The sequence below is a fragment of the Hyperolius riggenbachi genome, chromosome 5 (assembly GCF_040937935.1).
Source record: "Hyperolius riggenbachi isolate aHypRig1 chromosome 5, aHypRig1.pri, whole genome shotgun sequence".
NCBI lineage: Eukaryota > Metazoa > Chordata > Amphibia > Anura > Hyperoliidae > Hyperolius > Hyperolius riggenbachi.
The window spans coordinates 197,858,644-197,880,126 of record NC_090650.1 but is presented as its reverse complement, the minus strand read 5'-3'; the positions used below and the strand labels follow the sequence as shown (position 1 = coordinate 197,880,126).

Here is a 21,483-nt window from a genome sequence, read left to right as displayed (position 1 = left end):
AACACCGTTTCACCATGTGTCAAAGCGTAAGCCACTCCCCCTATTGACAGCTATTTAATAGGATTCCTTTTGTACATAGTCACTGTGAAGCGTCGCAAGTGATCCGGAAGTCAGTACAAAAGAACAGAGTTGAGCCCACAAGTTAAAGGGAAACCTCTCCTATCACTCAAAAGTGCCAAGTCCCTTAGAAACTTATTAGTACAGGCAGATCCTGCCAAAAAGTACCAGAGGGACACATTCTCATTCTCTGATTGCAAGGTTTTTTTTCGTTGCACTAACTGCAATGTGTGCAACTCATGAATCATGGGCAAACTGTTTTATAATCTTCAGAGTGGCTGGAAATATCAATTTAATGGTTACTTTATCTACAATACCATATTTTGCGTTTATATTTTGAAATGCCAGTTGAATTATGACTTTTATATCACAATAAAATTGCATACTTCAGCTTATTGGTGTGCCAACAGCTGTTGTTGTTTGGATTGACTATTGGTGATAAAGTTGTGCATCACATTGTCTGAGCACCCAATCTACATTCAGGCTCCTATCCTATGGTGTGCAGGATTGCACTTGCCTCTTTTCAAGGCATTGCAATAGTCTGGAGATGATGAGGGCATGAATGAGAAGCTTGGTAGTGTCTGGGGTCAGAAAGGGGCAGATTTTGGAGATGATGCGAAGGTGGAAATTGCAGGCTCTGGTAACATTTTTAATGTGAGGCTGAAGGAGAGAGCCGAGTCTAGAGCAGGGCTGGGCAAACTTTAAGCATCTCGGACCGCATTCTTTAAATTCCCCCCTTAGAGTTGTGAGCGCGCGGCGGGGGATTTGAAACTTGCCTTGATTGCCAATTCCCGTGTCTCTTCTCCGTGGCAACAGGACCATACATGACAGGACATTGGGACGTGCCTGCATATTACATGCTGGCAGCCAGCGTATAAATACCCTTGCACATCCCGAGCCAGAGATCCAGCGCACACAGGCTATAGTTTGCCCAGCGATGGTCTACAGTGATGCCCAAGCAGCGGGCCTGGGAGGTAGGGTGGATGCTAGTGCTATTAATCATGGATAGTTTCTAGGGAGTGTCTGCAACACCTCAACCAAATAACTGTGTGTGCTAGGGCTCAAAACAAGAGCAATTATATGGTAGAGGAAGAAAGCCCTTAAAAAATAGCACCTCCCACAGCAAAATTTGAAAAATCTTTATTCAACATTGGGTATATTAATAATCACAGTACTGATGATTCAATAAAGAATAAAACCATTTAAAAACCAAGCAAAAATTCCAACATGATCCCTGCTGCATATGAAACAATCATTCTAAATGCAATATATTGTATAATGACACAATGCTGCTGTCAGATATAAAACCCCACAGTAGGCTCAATATTGAGCCCAACAGGGGGAGAACCCGGGTTCAGTATACAACCTAATGTGATGCAGGACCAATAAACAACACCTGTGCAAAGAAAATGTAGAATGATTGTTTCATATGCAGCAGGGATCATGTTGGAATATTTGCTTGGTTTTTAAATGGTTTTATACTTTATTGAATCATCAGTACTGTGATTATTAATATACCCAATGTTGAATAAAGATTTTTGTTATACTTTTTCAAATTTTGCTGTGGGAGGTGCATATATAAGTGCTGTTAATCATGACATAAATATCTGTGAGGGGTGGTGCAGCAAGGGGAAAATGAGGAGCTCCGTTTTATTCAAGTTAAGCTTCAGGAACCTAGCTGACATCCAGGAGGAGATAGTTGAGAAGTGGGAGAAGATGGTGTCTATGGTGGAGGGGGAGAGATTAGGGGTGTGGAGATAGATTTGGGTATCGTTGGCATATAAGTGGTATTTGAAGCCCAGGTAGGAGATGACTTTGCCAAGAGAGGAGGTGTAAATTGAGAATAGTACGGAGGAGGCCAGAACAGAGCCCTGGGGGACTACGACCGAGAGGGGTGTGGGAGTTGAGGAGGAACCATTGAAAGAGGTTGTGAAGAGGCGATCAGAGCGGTATGAGGAGATTCAAGCAATAGCGCTTTTACAAATCCCTAAGGACTGTAGGAATTGGAAGAGGGGATGTTCAACTGTCTCAAATGCTGAGAAAAGGTCAAGGAGTAGCAGGATGGAGTAGTTGTCTTCTACTTTGGTAAGGGTAAGGTAATTTACTACCTTGACAAGAGCTCTTTCTGTTGAGTGGGCAGGACAAAATCCAGATTGTAGAGGGTCGAGTAGAGAGTTGGTGCTCAGGTAGTGTGAGAGCGTACGAGAAGAACTTGGGCGCAGGATACAGCCGGTATATGGCTGATCCTGCTGCCGCACAAGTCCCGACCGTGTTAATTACTATTCCCCCTCCAGGCCGCCATGGATAGTGGGGAATGATGTAATTCAGCTTCCAGCTACTGCTGGAAGCCAAATTACAGTGTTTTAAATGTAACTTCAGCTCTGTCTTCTGACTGCGTCGAAGTTGCACTCTGTGCGCTGCTATAGCCATAATGCCTATTACGGCCTATAGTGGCGCCGGCTGCGCCCAAGTCTCCTGCGCTGGCTTCTTAGTGTTCGAGTGTGAAATGCGTCTGTGGAAGGTGCTGGTGTAGAGGGAGAGGTTGAACAAGGAGGTGAGGACCGGGGCCAGGTGAGGAAAGTGGCGGCGGAGTTTGTCAGAGGGGATGGGGTCGAGGTGGCAGGGGAAGTGGCAAGCAATAGCTTTACTTCATCAATGGAGGCAGGAGAGGGGAGAAACGGTGCATTGGAACAGTCTGGATAGGGGAGACCTGTGAGGGTGAGGGTGAGTGTGGGGGGAGGGGGAGCATGGCATTTGCCTGTGGGGAGGTGGAGGGAATTGAGGAATGTAGAAGGGAGATTTCACTTGAGACAGCTGCAATTTTACCAGTGAAGTGGGTGGCAAAGCCATTGGCTGAGAGGGTGGAGCCATTGCCATTGGTCTGAGAGAGGGAATGGTGCATTGTCCAGGTTGGTGAGGGTGGCGGATTTGGAGAAGATGAGGTCGAGAGTATAGCCAGCGGAGTGAGAGGGGGAGTTTGCATACTGGGAGAGGCCAAGGGAGTTGGTGAGGGAGAGTAGCTGAGTGGTGGCAGGTGTGTTGTGCACATCTGTAGTAATATTGATGTCCCAGAGGATGATGATGATGGGTAGGTCGAATGATAGAATGTGGGGTAGCCATGAGACCAGGTTGTCAAGGGAGTGAGCTGTGGAGCTAGATGGGGGGTGGTATAGGACTGCAATGATGGGTGGAAGGGGATGGTAAAGGCAGATTGCATGGGCAATCTGCTCAATATCCATTGCATGGGCCTCAAAGGATGAGAAGTGCATTAAAGCAGATCTTGAATCAGTAGCATACCATTAAAGCAGAAAGATGCACAATTTAAAATTTAGCTGCACAATTTAAGCATAGTGGGAGAATGTTGAACCAGAATAGCAGTCTGTGAACTTCCCAAACTCCTTCTTTTATCCCATCATGGCTCACAGGAGGTATTCAGTGAGGAGCTGGGAAACTGGGTACCAGCTAATCCTTCTCTACAAACACAGGACTTCCTTTGCCCTCCTCTGTGCTGTTGAGAGAGATTACCACTTTGTTTCCAGCAATGCAATACTGCAGCCTCGTATAGTCTCCCCATCAGTTCCTGTGATATCCATACCTGTCGTGTCAGATAGAACTTAGGACTTGCAGTCTTTTAACCATTTGTTTAAATTCAATTTATCTTTGTTGTGTTTAAAAAGGCCACTGAATTTTTATAAAGGCTCTTAAAGGATTTCCGATGCGAGGTTGATTAAATATATTTTACTCACCTGGGGCTTCTTCCAGCCCCTAGCAGCCTTCTCAGGCCCTCATCGCAGTCCTGTTCCTCCTCGTTGTCCTGCTGGCCGCCCGTAATGATCGACACCCTGCCGGCTGGTCGGCTCTTCTGTGCCTGTGCGTCCACGCTTGCACAAAACTACTGCGCAGACTCAGTGCACGTCATATGATGTGGACGCTCAGTTGCAGAAGAGCCGACTAACCGGCAGGATCGCGATCATTACGGGCGGCCAGCGGAACAATGAGGAGGAACAGGGCTGCGTAGTGGGACTGAGAAGGCTGCTAGTGGCTGGGAGAAGCCCCAGGCAAGTAAAATCTGTTTAATCCCCCTTGCATTGGAAGTCCTTTAAAGCGGTCTGAAACTTACCAAACACGCAAAGGGAAATACTCACCCCTAAACAGTTCTCTGCTGCTTATATAAAGCCTGCAGGCTGCTTGTAAGCCAATAAGAAGTGCACACACACACGTTACACCTGGTCTGCACACTTCTTTAGCTTTGACCAAAGTGCTGCACCCTGGAAGCCCAAAGCATGACAAGCCTAGTTTTTCACATCATGAATACTCTTACATTGGAGCTTGCCATCTATGTCTTTAGTTCCACCAGTATTAGTCAATAAAGCAAACAATAATTATTATGCACGTATAGCAATACATGGCAGGGACTGTTTATTTATTTTTTTGCTCTAATGCTGGGAATACACTGTTCGTTTTTGAGGTGATTAGATGGTTCGATAGATAATTTCTGACATGTCCGATCTCCCTTTCGATTCTTTTGCTGCTCGATTTCTGATAGAAGTGAATGGAAAAAGATAAAAATGAGCGGAATATAAGAGAATCGACTGCAGAATTGAGCGTCAAAAACAATCGAGAGCAGAAACGCACGGCAGAAACGAACCGTGTGTTCCCAGCATTAAACACAGCATTACACACAGTGAAAACCAAATACAAAACATTGTTCTTATGCCATTTGAAGGCATATTTGCACTTCATAGAAGCCATTTGATAACCTTATCTGTTTCACCACATATCAGGTTGACTTGTGATTATGTAATTTACTAAGCAAATAAAAGGGATATAGCAGAAACGTTTCTGTATTGTCTACACAGGTTATTATGCCTGGTACACACAATGCAATTTCCCATCAGATTTGATGATCGAATCAATAATTTATAACCGGTCTGATCTGATTTACGATCGTTTTTCTGATCGATTTTGTAAAAGTGATTGGAAAATGGATCGGAAATCAGATCGGACCAGTTGGAAATTGATTATTGATCAGTCTGATGGGATATTTCATTTTACCACTAGCAGGCATTAAAGCTCAGGTCAATCTTCTAATTCTGGTATAAAATTTAAATTATTTTACTGTGAAATGAAACTGAGTATTTTGGATAGTAATTTGAAAACCAATAATATGTTGTTAGCTATTAGTTTTATGCTATTTAATGGTTTAAACCAGGGCTGTGGAGTCGGAGTCGGGGCAATTTTTGGTGCCTGGAGTCGGGGAAAAAATACTCTGACTCCTAATGAATTTAAACTGTAATTAAAATAGAAAATATGATAAAATGTTCTATTTCTCAGATAATAGTCCTAAATTATACATACAGTTATAGCTGTGCTTGGTCCACAAAAATGAAATAAACCAATCAAAATTAGTTACTTGTGCTGCTTCAATGAAGCAGTCCACGTATTTTTAAAGTCAGATATACATATCTGATTGCGACTGTATATATGATGCGTACACAGGAATCTATTTTATATACTGAATAACATCTATGCTGTAAGAATAAAGCCTGATATGTAGCCGTGTCACTAATAGAAATGGTCAATGAGATGGAAATAATTCTGCGTTGATTCTGATTTATGCAAATGTAAACCTCTTTGCTCATGAAATCAAATAATTTGATATGTTGTTAAAATTTGGTTTGGTGACTACTGCTGTGTTGAGTCAACAGTTTAACATTTGTCAAGAAAAATCTTTTTCATTAATTTGGTATGAATCATCAGAAAGGGGTAAGATGCTTCTATCTCTTTTTTTTTTTTTTTTTTTTACATTTTGGTGACTTAATGTACAGTATATAGAACATTACGTACTGGGCGCCTCCCAAAAACACCCTTTGCTATGTGTAATAAGGTTACTTACCAAGAGGAATCCTCTAAAGCTCAGCACTCTTTATTATGTTCATCTTTACTAGATTTCAGCACCCTAAATTTCTGAAATGATTGGCATGCTGGATCTTTAGCAACAGAGATGCCCAAGCAATGCCTGACTGCGTTGCCCTTCTCCTCACCCTGCTCGCCGGAAGCCACTTCATTGCCTACCGCACTGTCCCCATCCATAGTAAAATGTTTTCCCAGCCTATACGTTAGTGACACATGTGTACAGCATTCAAACATGAACTGTCTTCAAAGGCCCAATTCCTGCGCGTGACAGTAATTATGGGTCCACCTTATGGGGTGTGCACAATGGTATGTTATTTTATGCCGCTACAAAGTCTGTTTCAAACCAATGGGTTAACAAAACCTTTGGAAACAGGGATGTTTGAATGGATCCTATGCCCAGCATAGGATCTGTTGACTTCCGATCCAATAAACTAACTGTTTCCATGATCAGCTTAAACGTAATCTAAAACCTTGGGGAGAGCCATTTTCTCCCGTTGTAAACAACTTGAAACAGTGGCAAGGTGTCCCAAGAGTGGCCACCCTATAATTACTCCCAGAGCATATAGAACACTTATCTGTGAAATTAGAACCCAGATGATAATTTAAGTATCCACAGGCCTCCTTCAGTTCATTTAAAAAGTGGTCTGAAAGTCAGCATTTCTACTTTGCTCTAGAAGATTCCTTACAGCTTCTAAGCTACTATCCCAGAATTTTGTTTTGCAGAAAATCACTGAAACAGCTTGAAATTTGCATCCAGTCTGGAGATAACAGTATCTTTGTTTACATTCCAATGTTGTTACATTTGTGTGTAAACAACTTAAAACACTCTCTGAGAAGCTCTCTCTGCTTCAGGCACACACAGTTCAGAACCACTCACTAGAAGATTTTAATATATAATAAAAAGCAGCTGGAATAAAATGCAATGGCAGCTTTCATGGCGAGATAAACTACACTTTGGAAACTTGTAATTTGTAGCCAGACAGTATTACTTGTGCACAAAAGCAATTATTATAACTTTATGAGTAATACAAAGTAGAAAAAACACATTTTTATTGAATGTTATGTCAGAGTTTCAGACCACTTTTAAGGTAATTTTATTTTCCACCAAAGACATTTATGGTTTCCCCCAAACTTGGTCTTAAGACTATGACTATCGTAGGGATTTGATTGTGAGCTCCTCTGAGGACACTTTGGGACATGATTGTATTCTGTAAAGAGCTGCAGAAGATGTCAGCACTATATAAATTCATAATAATATGGAAGAACATTAGACTAGGACTACAGTAGGGATTATATTGTGAGCTCCTCTAAGGACAGTTAGTGACATGATTGTGGTGCAGATGTTAATAGTGCTAAATAATACTAGGGCTCCCCTGCAGTGTCACCAGTTATAGTGCTCCTCTTATAGTATCCCCATCAATATCCTCCCCCCGATACGTCCCTAGTTTTAATGCTTCCCTTATACAATCTCCAGTTTTAGTGTTACCCCATTACAGTTATCTTCTCACCCGGGTTCTGCCCCGTTAAGGTTATCCACTTTTACTGCCACCTGTGACATCACCCTCCTATTCCTGTTCCCTTTGTCACTGTTTGCTATTCAGTCCTCAAACTGCGGAACTTCTTACAGTGTCTTCAGTGTTGATGCCTTCAGATTTTGGATTGGTTGGGGAGTCCACACACAATACAATTTTGATTGTATGTTCAATCTGCAATCTCTTTCAAAGATTGGGTGAGCTGCTACCACTAAGCCACTCTTTAGCATGAGACGATGCAATTCTAGCTCTAGTTAGTACTTAGGAAGAAAAAAGGTTAGTTCAACACCTAACTAGGCCTAACAATATACTGTATATAATAAAACAGTGATGGTAATTTTCTCTTCGAAAGGCAGGATTCTTTTTAGAGGATATTTAGAGCAAGTGCTTGGACTGAAATGGATTAACCATTCATTTCATAATGAAACTGAGCAGAAAATTATTACAGAATGTTATCAAAAATTATCTAACAGTAGAACTAGGTGTAATAGTAAAATATTGGGAATTAAAAATAGACTGCTCAGTCTTTATTCTGTTTTCATTTCTATGGAATTACCATGTCCATTTGAATTGTAAGTCCAAGAAGTGGTATAAAGTCCTTTGTAAATACCCCCAAAATAAAGGCCCATCTCCTATCATTTGAATAAAAAAAAATCAGTCTGCAATATGAGGAAATATCATAATTTCTTGGCAATAAATCCACCAGTGAATAGAACATATTATGATTTATCATGTTCTCTTGAGTTCTCATATATCAAGTTCTGGTTGTTTATCATATTTTAGAAAGAGAAATTCATATCTCTAACACAATATGCTACCATGAGGATTGATTGAGGATCTTGGGGCGTTCACAGTTTACCTAGCGACAATCCCACTATAAAATTATGATAGAAAGCCTACATTATTTATTTCTTAGGTGAATTAGAGTTGACATTCAGGTTTGCCAGGACGTGGGGAAGCGGTATTCCTGCCATGCCTACAGTTAAGTGATTTATGGCCCACTCTGATTTCTGACTTTATCTCAATTCTCTGAATAATGGAAGCGGTATTAGTGTGTTCTCCTTTTGGTGCTTCCCCATTATAGAGTTGCTCCATTAGTTCCCCATTTTATTGTGCTCCCCCTCTTGTGTTCTTCCCTTTACAGCTCCTCATCTTTTATGCCCCCCCATTAGTGTTAGTGGGCTGCCCTCATAGTGCTACTTTATTTAGTGCGTTCCTCTTTCCCTTTTACTGCCCCAATGGTATGCTCCCCACTTGTTTGTTCCCCTTTTAGGGCCCGTTTCCACTATAGCGTTGCGGAATCGCCGGCGAATCACCGCAGGCAAATCGCATGCGGGTGCGATTCCGCATGCGTTTTTTGCCGCGATTTCGCATAGGTAAGGCTGTATGCGAATTTAACCATGTCACTGCCTGTGTAAATTAACATTAATACCTATGCGAAATCGCATGCGAATTTGCGGCAAAAAACGCATGGGGAAAACGCATGCGATTTCCCTATTAAATACATTGCGTGCGATTCGCCTGCATTCCACACGCAGGCGAATTCTGAGGGCCCTACCATGCAGATTTTTTCTGCACAGAAAAACGTGCGGGGAAACGCACAAGTGGAAACAGTCCCATCCACTTGTACTGACTGTGCGAATCCGCATGCGGGCAACGCATGCGGATTCGCGATAGTGGAAACTGGCCCTTAGTCTACCACATTAGGGTTAATGTAGTTTAAGGGTTTGCTTTTGCCCTGTCCTATTAGTATGCCCCACTTTTAGTGCCCCTCTGTTATTGTGTGCCCCATTTGTGTACTCCACACATCTGTTTTCTACTGTTAGTGCTTCCCAGCTATTGTGGTGTTCCATTAGTGTGCCTACCTGCTATTGTGCTCCCCTATTTGTGTGCTCCTGTGCACTGCTTTTCCGGTCTCCCCCCACATCTGTGTGCTTTCTTAATATTGTGCTGCCCACCGCTACTTTTATTCATTTGTGTGCTCACCCATTAGAATGCTCTCCTGCATTCCCCCTCTTAGTTATCCCCAGCTAGTTTGCTCCTACACCCCTGTGCAGAGCTGGCAGTGCAGCAGCTGTGTTATAGTTTTATGTCCTGGCTGGTGTAGTGTCATTTAATTGTGTCTCCTCATTATGTGCTTTCCTTCCCATAAATCTCACCCAGGGGGCTGATGCTTTTTTACATGGGTGATCTTGGATATGGTGAAATGTTATCCTGATCATGCAAATTTGACCATGCCTTTAACCAGTTTCTGTACGGAGTACTGTATATCAATGCCCCTGGAGTCTTCATCTTGATCTCAGACTGGCTTTGGGAACACAATCAGAATGTCAGATTCATGAATGATCACTGCTGTAACCAACAGCAGTGTTCATTCATTGAAAGTCTGTAAACGCATGCATACTTTAGCTGCGTGCTGTGATTTAGCATTCAAAGCAGGGAGGAGGACTTTTAGGTGATAAATGTATTAGTGCATCTCAAAAAAAAAAATCATACACCTACAAATAAAAAGCCCTCTGCTTGTTAAAATAAAAGTGACAATTTAAAAGAGAATGCATAAATTATGTTAGGGACTTAGCTTTTTATATATGCATGCCATAAGAGTGTATTGTTGTTTTTGCAAATTAGGGCTTGTAATTATTTATAGCATACAATGAGAAAACAAAACAAAAAAAAAGTACACCTTTTTTTCTCCAAACAATATATTGCTATACATTGTACTTGTAACATGCCTTGGTTCAAATAAAATGTGTGGGTTTTATCTACAGTAGCAATGTTTATTTTTAAAACTATAGCAGTTGAATATGGAGAAAAAGCGTGCATGTTTTTTTTTTTTTGTGTTTTTTTTTCTCACTACTTTTTTCCCTTCAAGATGCATTGAACATAAAGTAGTTTAATTACTAAAAAGTAAGAATGAATAGGAAGAGCGCTGAAATGATCAATTTGTCATTCTACATGGATAAGAAATGATCAGTTTAGAGACACTCCGAAACTCCAACCAAGAATTGAACTTTATCCCAATCAGTAGCTGATACCCCCTTTTACATGAAAAATCTATTCCTTTTCACAAACAGACCATCAGGCGGGCGCTGTATGACTGATATTGTGGTGAAACCCCTCCCACAAGAAACTCTGAGGACTGTGGTACTCCTGCAGTTTCCTGTCTGTGAACCTTGTTGCATTGTGGGAAATAGCTGTTTGCAGCTGTTTCCAACTGCCAAAAAAGCATGCAGCAGCTACATCACCTGCCAACAGTAAAAATGTCACCATGTGATAAATGTCAGAATGTAAATCAGGGATTTAAAAGATTTTACAATGAGCAAACACTGACTAAATCATTTATACATAATTATTGTAAAAATGAAGCAATTTTTTTATTACATTATTTTCACTGGAGTTCCTCTTTAAACAAAATAAGGTTGTTGCTTACTCATGGGAATGTACTATATTTATTTACGTACCACATAGTGGAGGCATAAGTACCCATTTTCAAAGTCACATCTGCACCTTCCTTCCTGTGTGTATAGTTACCTTTTATCACATCTGAAATACTTGTCTTAATTTTTATGTATTGTATTGTAGTATCAATACCAATTTAATTTTAATTTCTAGGCTTGTGTTCTTCTAATGAAATCAAAAAGCAAGCTACCTGATATCAAAGATTTGAACAAAGTGTCAATGGCAGACATCTTTGAGGTAAAGTATCTGAATAATCTATCTTCATTGGATAAGAATAACATTTTTATATTGTACTTAAAATGTTTATTTTCTGGTCAGCTGGGTCTCTCCAGTGCGACTAGAAAGAAACTGGCCTGTTAACATTATTAATTGGCATGCCTGAATGGCCAGCCACAACTCAAAATACATAAGAATGAGTGGTTCTTGCCTACAAACATAAACCGTGTGTGCTGACAAACAGAGCATGAAACAAAATTGAAAATGTTTTGAAGGAATCCTGAACAGACCTAAAAAATGGACTACTGAACTTACCTGAGGCTTCCTCCAGCCCCCTGTGGCCATAAGTTGCATTGGTGTCCATTAGTTGTGTGACCCTGCAGGGAGTATTGCGCTTGTGCGATCCGTCCGCCGCGCCCGTCTCAATCACGTACACGTTGCCAATACTTGGTTCGTTCTTTATAGAACTGTGCATATGCAGAACATCCACAGCGGCAGGTGCGTGATTGAGCTGGGCACGCGGACAAGACGCGCATACACAGTTGCGCATGACTTCCATCTGGGTTGCGCAGCTAATGGAGCCACCAGCGGGAGAATGGATGGGACCCAAAGCATGCCGAGGGACCTCATGGGCAGGAGGAAGCCTCAGGTAAGTTCCGTATTCCAGTTTTTAGGTCTATTCGGTGTCCTTTTAAGCAGTCCTGAACAAAATTATTTAAAATTAATTGCACCAACTGACATAACATCAGATCCTTTTTTTTTTTTTTTTTTTTTTTTTTTTAATACATCCCATTCATTTTCAATTGTTTTCTATTTGAATTGTATTAAAATGCTGAAAATTCCCTGGAGAAGGAAGTGTAGAAAGGAAGTGGTATTGGGAAAAGGTAAACGTAAAATGAGGAAACAAAATGATGCTTTTACATTTTCTGAAAGAAGGTGTGGAAGGCAGTGCTAAAGATAGGAATTGCAGTCTTGGATGGAGTTGAGTATGGAGTCCAGATCCTGCTGAAAAAAAGAAACTTAAACAAGCGCTACGTGGATGGTGCTATTTCTAACCAAATATGCTTGTTGTATGGTTGTTGTGATGTTCCTCTAATGTACTTAAAATACTTAATGACCCAAAGCAAGCATGCCTAGTAGTTGAAATGAAAACATTTTTCAGATTTCCATATTTTATAAAGCGATGTAACAGCTGAATTTTTTTTTCCTCAGAGGTGCATTTTACGGTAGGCGTCTCAATATTTTTAAGAGAATATCGTAGATATTATATTTGATCATTTTAAATGCTGCATGCAATTACTATGGTTAGATATTGATAATTTTCTTGGTCTACCACAGATTGAGTAGTGTATTCCTAGCAATGTGACAACCAGGTTTGTCATGCTGCAGCAACTGAGAATTTATAATAGTAATATAAGAATAAAGATGGCAGCTTTCATATCCTTGCACTTCAGGTTTCCTTTAATTGAAATGCTGAAGACTGAGGGATAAGCTCATACGGGTTGAGGAGAATAAGACAAGGCTAATTGTCAGATAGAGCATAAGGGCCAGTTTCCACTAGCCATGGTGCGATCATTGCATCACACTGCAAGCACACTGAAACCAATACGAGTTAATGGAGTAGTTTCTATAGACGCAAATTTATCAAAGCGGTGTGATGCAATGCAAGGGAAATTATAAATAGCATACTGCAGATTTCCGCTGCACGCATCCGATTCCTCATTATCGCTAAATGGAAGCCACATCTGTATATTGGGACGGCGACAATGTTCCCATTCAGAATCTCCCCATCGGCACTGTGATCGGAAACCTGCATCACTTCCTTAGTTACAATGTAACAACACATTGTATCCTATGTAGCATACAAAGTACCTAATAGGATTTTTGCTCAGCGGGGACATCTTGTGGCCAAAGCGTAAAATACACCTACTGACTTTAGGGGGGGGGGGGATATCTATGACAAGAAGGCATATAATTATTAAATAATGAGTTAAAAATTAGTGATGGATGAAAACTGAAAAAATGCACCTTTATTTCCAATTTAAAATATTGTCACCATACATTGTACTAGGGATATAATTTTAACATTGCAATAACTGGGACAAATTGTCAAATAAAATGTGTGGATTTTAATTATGGAAGCATGAATTATTTTAAAACTGTAATGGCTGGAAACTAAAAAATAATGAATTATTTCCATTTTTTTTTTTCTTATTATTCCCATCACAATGCATGTAGAATAAAATAATTCTTAGCATAATGTACCACCCAAAGAAATCCTAATTGGTGGTGGAAAAAACAAGGTATAGATCATTTTGTTGTGATAAGTAGTGATAAAGTTATTGGGGAATGAATGGGAGGAGCGCTGATAGATGAAAATTCCTTTTGTCCATAAGGTGAAAAATACCCGGGGCTGAAATAGTTAAGATACAAATGTTGATATTCTCCATGTTGGCAATTTGGGGGGGGGGGGGGGGGGGATGCAGTGGCCAGAGGGTCCCAGCAATGGTAAGGAAAGGACACAGGGGCATGTGATTATATCAAGAACATGCCTCTGTGTCCAAATCTTTGCAGGGATTCTGCCTCGGGTACACTTCAAATGCTGCTGTTTGTTTTATCTGCAGCATATCATTTCATAGTGTATGTTAAATCTAACTCTCTAAACATTTTACTAACGTTTCATGTAATTCCTTGCCAGACTTATGCAGATCCTTCCTTTTACGGTGATATGAGCCTTGTTGCAGAGCTTGTCACTTGGTTCATCAACATGGGTGCTAATGTGGAAACTATCGGAGATCACCCACTTCATTCCATTTTAAAACTCTGCTTTAAATCAGGTAACACATGATTCATTGTATGATAAAGAGTAAATGACATTTTATCTCTTTATTCATTTTACTGAAGAACAAGAAGCAAAAAGCAGATTGCTGAGAATGTTAACCACGATTACATGGATGAATTTGCAAATGTAACGGTCTTCCCTTACCCTTCTTTTTACAGTAGATAACAGTTTGTTCAAACGTGTTATGAGCATAAAACCAGCAATGAAACGATACATCAATGACAGAGACAAAGATGGAAATACAGTTCTGCACCTTGTAGCATCAACGCGTAATTATTCACGTGGTTATACCCTAAACCGTAAGTACCGTTAATGGGAACCTTTTAAAGACCTCTATATCAAATGGTTGTGAAGAACATATGTGCCTTCTTAACCTCCCTGGCGTTCAATTTCCCCAGGATTTCTGTGCAAAAAGTAATCTAATTAATTTTCATAACTTTTTTTCCTGTAACTTGCCAAAATGTGTCAAGCAAAGATCTATACAGTGCAGGAGATTATTGACGTCTATAAATGTTAATACTGTTGGCAGCATGTTTTGTATTGACGCGCATAACAGTCAATATCGCCAGGTAGGTTAAAAAAGAAATTGCAACTATTCAGCTTTATGTGTATAAGGAGTGGGGGGAATTGGAAAATTACACTTCAGTGTGCTGTAGTCATATTTTAAATAGACATGCATTGTGTGTGTGTGTGTGTGTGTGTGTGTGTGTGTGTGTGTGTGTGTGTGTGTAGTCTGTGGCCTAGCAAGTTGGTTGGTTGAACTTTCTGTTCTGTGTATTTCATTTATTTTCTCTATTTGTGAAACTCAAAACGAAAAAAAAACAAATATATATATTTATTTATATGTATAATACAGTGGATTGCAAAAGTATTCGGCCCCCTTGAAGTTTTCCACATTTTGTCACATTACTGCCACAAACATGAATCAATTTTATGGAATTCCACGTGAAAGACCAATACAAAGTGGTGTACATGTGAGAAGTGGATCGAAAATCATACATGATTCCAAACATTTTTTACAAATAAATATCTGCAAAGTGGGGTGTGCGTAATTATTTGGCCCCCTGAGTCAATACTTTGTAGAACCACCTTTTGCTGCAATTACAGCTGCCAGTCTTTTAGGGTATGTCTCTACCAGCTTTGCACATCTAGAGACTGAAATCCTTGCCCATTTTTCTTTGCAAAACAGCTCCAGCTCAGTCAGATTAGATGGACAGCGTTTGTGAACAGCAGTTTTCAGATCTTGCCACAGATTCTAGATTGGATTTAGATCTAGACTTTGACTGGGCCATTCTAACTCATAGATATGTTTTGTTTTAAACCATTCCATTGTTGCCCTGGCTTTATGTTTTGGGTCATTGTCCTGCTGGAAGGTGAACCTCCACCCTAGTCAAGTCTTTTGCAGTCTCCAAGAGGTTTTCTTCCAAGTTTGCCCTGTATTTGGCTCCATCCATCCATCTTCACATCAACTCTGACCAGCTTCCCTGTCCCTGCTGAAGAGATGCACCCCCCGAGCATGATGCTGCCACCACCATATTTGACAGTGATATAGTTCTGGTGCGGAGGTGGCACACCTTACCCAAGGTGCGGGTGCTATGGCCTGTGGGTGCTGAGCCCCAGCATCCAGGAATTCAACAGCAAGGTAAAGAAGTCCAGGTCAGCACACCTTTTCAAAATGCAGATTTTCTCAATTTATTGCTTAATAAGCACGTGAAACTGACAATTGTTTCGGGGCCACGGCGGGTCCCCTTCTTCAGATAGTGCAAACAAACATTTTGTTTGTTTGCACTATCTGAAGAAGGGGACCCGCCGTGGCCCCGAAACAATTGTCAGTTTTTACGTGCATATTTTCAACACACACAAGCAATAGAACACAGCAGTACATGCATCCAGCTACATTTGAAATTGGTCAGCAGGTGCTCGTCAGCCAATCAGGATGCACTGTCATACACCCTTTACCTGCCATACCACATCTAGCAGCCATTAGCATTCAGGTGGGAGGCTTCAGTTGGACGCCTTCGCAAGATTGCGTCGCTAGCAGGACCGCCCCATGCAGGCATCCCTCAGACAGGGGTCCCTCCCTAACCGCTCACCTGTCCGCCATGTCCTAGAGCTGAAAGAAAAAGTTTAAAAACACACGATTGGTTCACACGATGGCCAGGGGCCCCGGACCTCTCACGTGCATATTTGACAGTGGGGATGGTGTGTTCAGAGTGATGTGCAGTGTTAGTTTTCTGCCACACACCGCGTTTTGCATTTTGGCCAAAAAGTTCCATTTTGGTCTTATCTGACCAGAGCACCTTCTTCCACATGTTTGCTGTGTCCCCCACATGGCTTGTGGCAAACTGCAAACGGGACTTCTTATGCTTTCTGTTAACCATGCCTTTCTTCTTGCCACTCCTCCATAAAGGCCAACTTTGTACAGTGCATGACTAATAGTTGTCCTGTGGACAGAGTCTCCCACCTGAGCTGTAGATCTCTGCAGCTCGTCCAGTCACCATGGGCCTCTTGACTGCATTTCTGATCAGCGCTCTCCTTGTTCGGCCTGTGAGTTTAGGTGGATGGCCTTGTCTTGGTAGGTTTACAGTTGTGCCATACTCCTTCCATTTCTGAATGATCGCTTGAACAGTGCTCCGTGGGATGTTCAAGGCTTTGGAAATCTTTTTGTAGCCTAAGCCTGCTTTAAATTTTTCAATAACTTGTGTGTTCTTTAGACTTCACGGTGTTGTTGCTCCCAATATTCTCTTAGGCTGCATTTCCACTTGTGCGGTGCGAATCGCCGCGGTAAAAATTTGCATGCGGATGCGAATTTCGCATGCGGGTCCATGCAAATCTTTATGCGAATTTTCATGCGAATTCGCATTGATGACGATGTATGCGAATTTAACCATGGCAGTGCTGGTGTGCTTTTCCATTGTTTCTATGCGAATTTGCATGAAAATTCGCATGCCCAAACCTCATGCGAATTTCCAATTAAATACATTGTATGCAATTCGCATAGCCGTATGCGGTATGCGAATTCTGATGGCTCTGCGAATTTTTTTCTGCACAGAAAAGCGCAAAAAAATCCTGACAAGTGGAAACAGTCCCATTCACTTGTATTGCTATGCGAATTTGCATGCGAAAAACGCATGCGAATTCGCGATAGTGGAAATGGGCCCTCAGACAACCCCTGAGGCCCTCACAGAGCAGCTGTATTTGTACTGACATTAGATTACACACAGGTGCACTCTATTTAGTCATTAGCACTCATCAGGCAATGTCTATAGGCAACTGACTGCACTCAGATCAAAGGGGGCCGAATAATTATGCACACACCACTTTGCAATTATTTATTTGTAAAAAAAAATGTTTGGAATCATGTATGATTTTCGTTCCACTTCTCATATGTACACCACTTTGTATTGGTCTTTTCATGTGAAATTCCAATAAAATTGATTCAGGTTTGTGGCAGTAATGTGACAAAATGTGGAAAACTTCAAGGGGGCCGAATACTTTTGCAACCCACTGTATATAATATATCTACCCATAATTATTCATACCCCTGGCAAACTGACTCGGTTACTTTTAGTCAACCAACAAATTTTTTTGATGGGAAATGACATGGGTGTCTCCCAAAAGATAAGATGATGTACAAGAGGCATTATTGGGGGGGGGGGGGGGGGAGGCACACAGAGAGGGACACTGAGGGAACAGGGGGACAGAGGTGATACAGTGTGGTAGGGGGGAGCAGAGGTGGCACAGAGGGAGGGGGCAAAAGTTGCACTGGGGGGCCGGGGTGGCACAGAGGAGAACACTGGGGCCACAGAAGATGTACAGGGGACAGAGATGGTTCAGACTTCAGAGCAGATTCAGTTTAAGAACGAACTTACAGTCCCTATTTTGTTCCCTACAGTCCCTATCTTGTTCGTCAACCAGGGAATTCCTGTACTCTAGCCCTATATTAATTTGAGCCATGTTTGTTTTGTTAGCTGGCAAATCTGAGCAGCATCATGAAAGACCAGAAATATGCTCAGCAGTATTATTTTTTTATGTTACCCTCAACTCTAATTAGCGAGAGATCTGGCCATTCGGCTATCAAAAAATGTAAAAAAAAATGTCTTTATTAGTAAAATAAACAAATACAAGGCATGTCAGGGTTTAAAGTGGATGCGTGATGAAAAACTAACTATAACGAGTAACTTGTGTATATATCTTATCTTAAGTTTACACAGCAAATCTAGCTGCAAAAAGCTTCAACAGTGTATGATTATTTCTTCCTGTGATACAATGACAGCAGCCATATTCTGCTTGTCATCATTACACAGGCAAGTTGCTCTACATCTCCACCCCTCAGCCTGTGAAAACTCCACTCCCCTCTCCTCCTCTCTCCTCCCCTCTCCACCTCTTTGCCTCTGAAATCTCTGACTGGTAATGCCTCCTCCTTCAAGAAAAGCATCCTCCCCCAGGCTGAGCTCCCATGCGCACTTGCTACATGGAACTAAAGATGCCTAGGCGCTGGAGGAGCTGTGGGCGAGGCTTGTTTCGTTTATAGGGGATTGGGGTATTACTTTATTTTTTTGTATTTGGCTTGAGCAATGCCCTATAAACTACGTGTAAGGGGCACAAATATGCATTGAGTAAAAATTTAGCTCAGATCCACTTTTAAAGCGTGTAATCTGTTAGCTTCTGATTATTTCTGCTTCTTCAATAGGTCTTACTTTCCTTAGAGCAAAACTCTTTTGCACAGCACACAATGAAGAGTGAATTAGATTTGTCAGTAGCTGTGACTCACAGCACCTCGGCTCTGCCTGAACAGGAAACGACAGGGGCTTTAACCCTCTATGTGCTTCCTGAAAGTTAATCCAGTTTAAACTTCCGTTTTTGTTTTTTTTTAGGATTTATTTAACTATTTCTGCCGCCCGGACGTGAAGCTCACGTCCGAGCGGCTGCTCTGCTGCGGTGCCGCGCTTCAGCGTGCGATGGTGGTGTCCCCTGGTAGCCCTGGGATCAGTGAACAGGAACATGGTTCCCGATCACCGATCCGTGTCCCCCGCAGAAAAACCGAAGCGCTCTTACAAGAGGCTTCAGTTTTTCTGCCCAGAAAAATGTCCGCATCCCCCTTGTACTTACGCTTAGCGAGAAGCACAAGGAGGGGGGAAAAAATTCAAGGTGGCCATCTTGTGGCCAAATAGTAAAACTACATCTACATATTTTTTACATTACAATTTACACATATAATAACATTAAAAATTAACTGTTTATTTCCCACACCAAAACATTACCCAAATAACATTTTTAACCCCCTTGCCGTTCCAATTACTGCGGCAAGGGGGCAGCGCAGCACTTTAAAAAAAATAAATACATTTTAAATCCTGTAGCTAGCCTAGCGCTAGCTACATGATAGCCGCTGAGCAGCATCCTTCCACCCACTCCGATCGCCTCTGGCGAACTGCGCAAGCAGGAAATCCTGTTCAGAACGGGATTTCCTGCATGGCTTCCCCCGTCGCCATGGCGGGATGACGTTACCGACGTCATGGACGTCGGGATGTCAGAGGGAGTCCCGATCCACCCCTCAGCGCTGCCTGGCACTGATTGGCCAGGCTGCGCAAGTGGGGGGGGGGGCGCGACGGGTAGTGGCGAATCGGCGGCGATCGAGTTATGCACGCAGCTAGCAAAGTGCTAGCTGCGTGCAATAAAAAAAAATTGTGAAAATCGGCCCAGCGGGGCCTGAGCAATCCTCCTGCGCAGGTGACCCCGAGCTCGGGATAACCGGCAAGGAGGTTAGTGGAAAAAAAATTACTATAAAAAAAAAAAAAAAAAAAGACAGTTACCTAAGGGTCTGAACTTTGTAGCCACTCTGGCGTTCTATTTCCCCAGGATTTCCATGCAAAAAGCGGTTCAATTAATTTCCATCAATTTCCATTCAATCTGCTGCGAGATGTTGATGATGCTGTGTGACCCTGATCCCATCAACGCCGATTGATGGGAGACATGTGATCGCTGAGGAAGACGCAAAATCCGCCAAGGGACATGGAAGAAGGCACTGGGGAAGCTGTCAGAGGTATGCGACGAGGGATCAGCACGCCAATAGTGAGTATAAGACCGAGATGTATTAGCCAGGTGTAGTTAGCCAGATGTATTAGCCAGGTGTAGTTAGCCAGGTGTAGTTAGCCAGGTGTAGTTAGCCAGGTGTAGTTAGCCAGGTGTATTAGCCAGGTGTATTAGCCAGGTGTATTAGCCAGGAATAGGTAGCCAGATGTTTTGCCAGGTGTATAGTGAGCCAGATGTTTTGCCAGGTGTATAGTGAGCCAGATGTTTTGCCAGGTGTATAGTGAGCCAGATGTTTTGCCAGGTGTATAGTGAGCCAGATGTTTTGCCAGGTCTAGGGAGTCAGATGTATAGGGAGCCAGGTTTGCGGGTGCCTCTGAGCCCCTCCATTGCCCCCGATCCCCATACTCCCCCCTGACTGTGGCCGAGTGTCCCCATACCCCCCCCTTCTATGCGGGCTGGTGGTGGCCTGCGGGGATCCTCCTTCTATGGGGGCTGTGGGTGGCCCCTCCCTCCTCTTCCCCATCCCTCCCGATCCCCCGTGAACCCCCCCCCCCCCCCCCAAGTCAGAAGCCCTGATATACTCTTACCTGAGGGCTTTCTCCTGAGGTGGAAGCAGCGCTATTCCTCCTCTGTCGCGAAATCTCGTGTTCTCTGGAATTACAGTTACGAGGCTTGGTGACGTCACCGAGCTTCGTAACTGTAACGACAGAGACCGGGACTTCTCTGATGGAGGAGGAGGGTATCCATCACGGCCAGCGCAGGAGAAAGTCCTCAGGTGAGTAGATCAGGGCTTCTGACTGGGGGGGATCGGGGGAGGGGGCACGGGGGATCTGGAGGGAGGGATGGGGGAAGAGGAGGGAGAAGCCACCCACAGCCCCCATAGAAGGATAGCAGCGCACTTCCTCCTCCGTCGCGAAGTCTCGTGTTTTCTGGAATTACAGTTACGAGGCTTGGTGACGTCACCGCACCGAGCTTCGTAACTGTAACGACAGAGACCGGTACTTCGCTGATGGAGGAGGAGGGTATCCATTGCGGCCAGCGCAGGAGAAAGCCCTCAGGTGAGTAGATCAGGGCTTCTGACTGGGTAGGGGGGGGGGGGGCACGGGGGATCGGGAGGGAGGGATGGGGGAAGAGGAGGGAGAGGCCACCCACAGCCCCCATAGGAGACCCCCCCCCCCCATATAGAAGGGGGAGTCCGCGACCGGCCACGACCAGCCCCCATAGAAGGGGACACCCACCCACCCACCCCATCCCCCGCACAGGAGGATCCCCGCAGGCCACCACCAGCCCGCATAGAAGGGGAAGCTCCCCCCTACACACACAGGAGTCCTCGACCAGCCTGAACAGAAGGGGGACATCCCCCCAACACACACACACACACAGAAGGGACACCCGGCCACCCGCCTGCAGAGAAAGGGGAATACCGCA

General features: G+C 42.9%; 1 protein-coding gene across 5 annotated transcripts in view; it reads left to right on the top strand.

Annotated features, from left to right (window-relative positions):
* TRANK1 (tetratricopeptide repeat and ankyrin repeat containing 1) overlaps positions 1 to 21,483 on the top strand; it is a 183,426-nt gene that overhangs the window by 56,085 nt on the left and 105,858 nt on the right. For 4 of the 5 annotated variants that reach the window (XM_068236534.1, XM_068236531.1, XM_068236533.1 and 1 more), the window contains 3 exons: positions 11,118 to 11,201; positions 13,879 to 14,017; positions 14,181 to 14,321. In XM_068236534.1, the coding sequence (XP_068092635.1) occupies positions 11,118 to 11,201; positions 13,879 to 14,017; positions 14,181 to 14,321 (364 nt within the window). The remainder of the gene's footprint in view (positions 1 to 11,117; positions 11,202 to 13,878; positions 14,018 to 14,180; positions 14,322 to 21,483) is intronic. The other variant, XM_068236535.1, reaches the window with a different exon arrangement.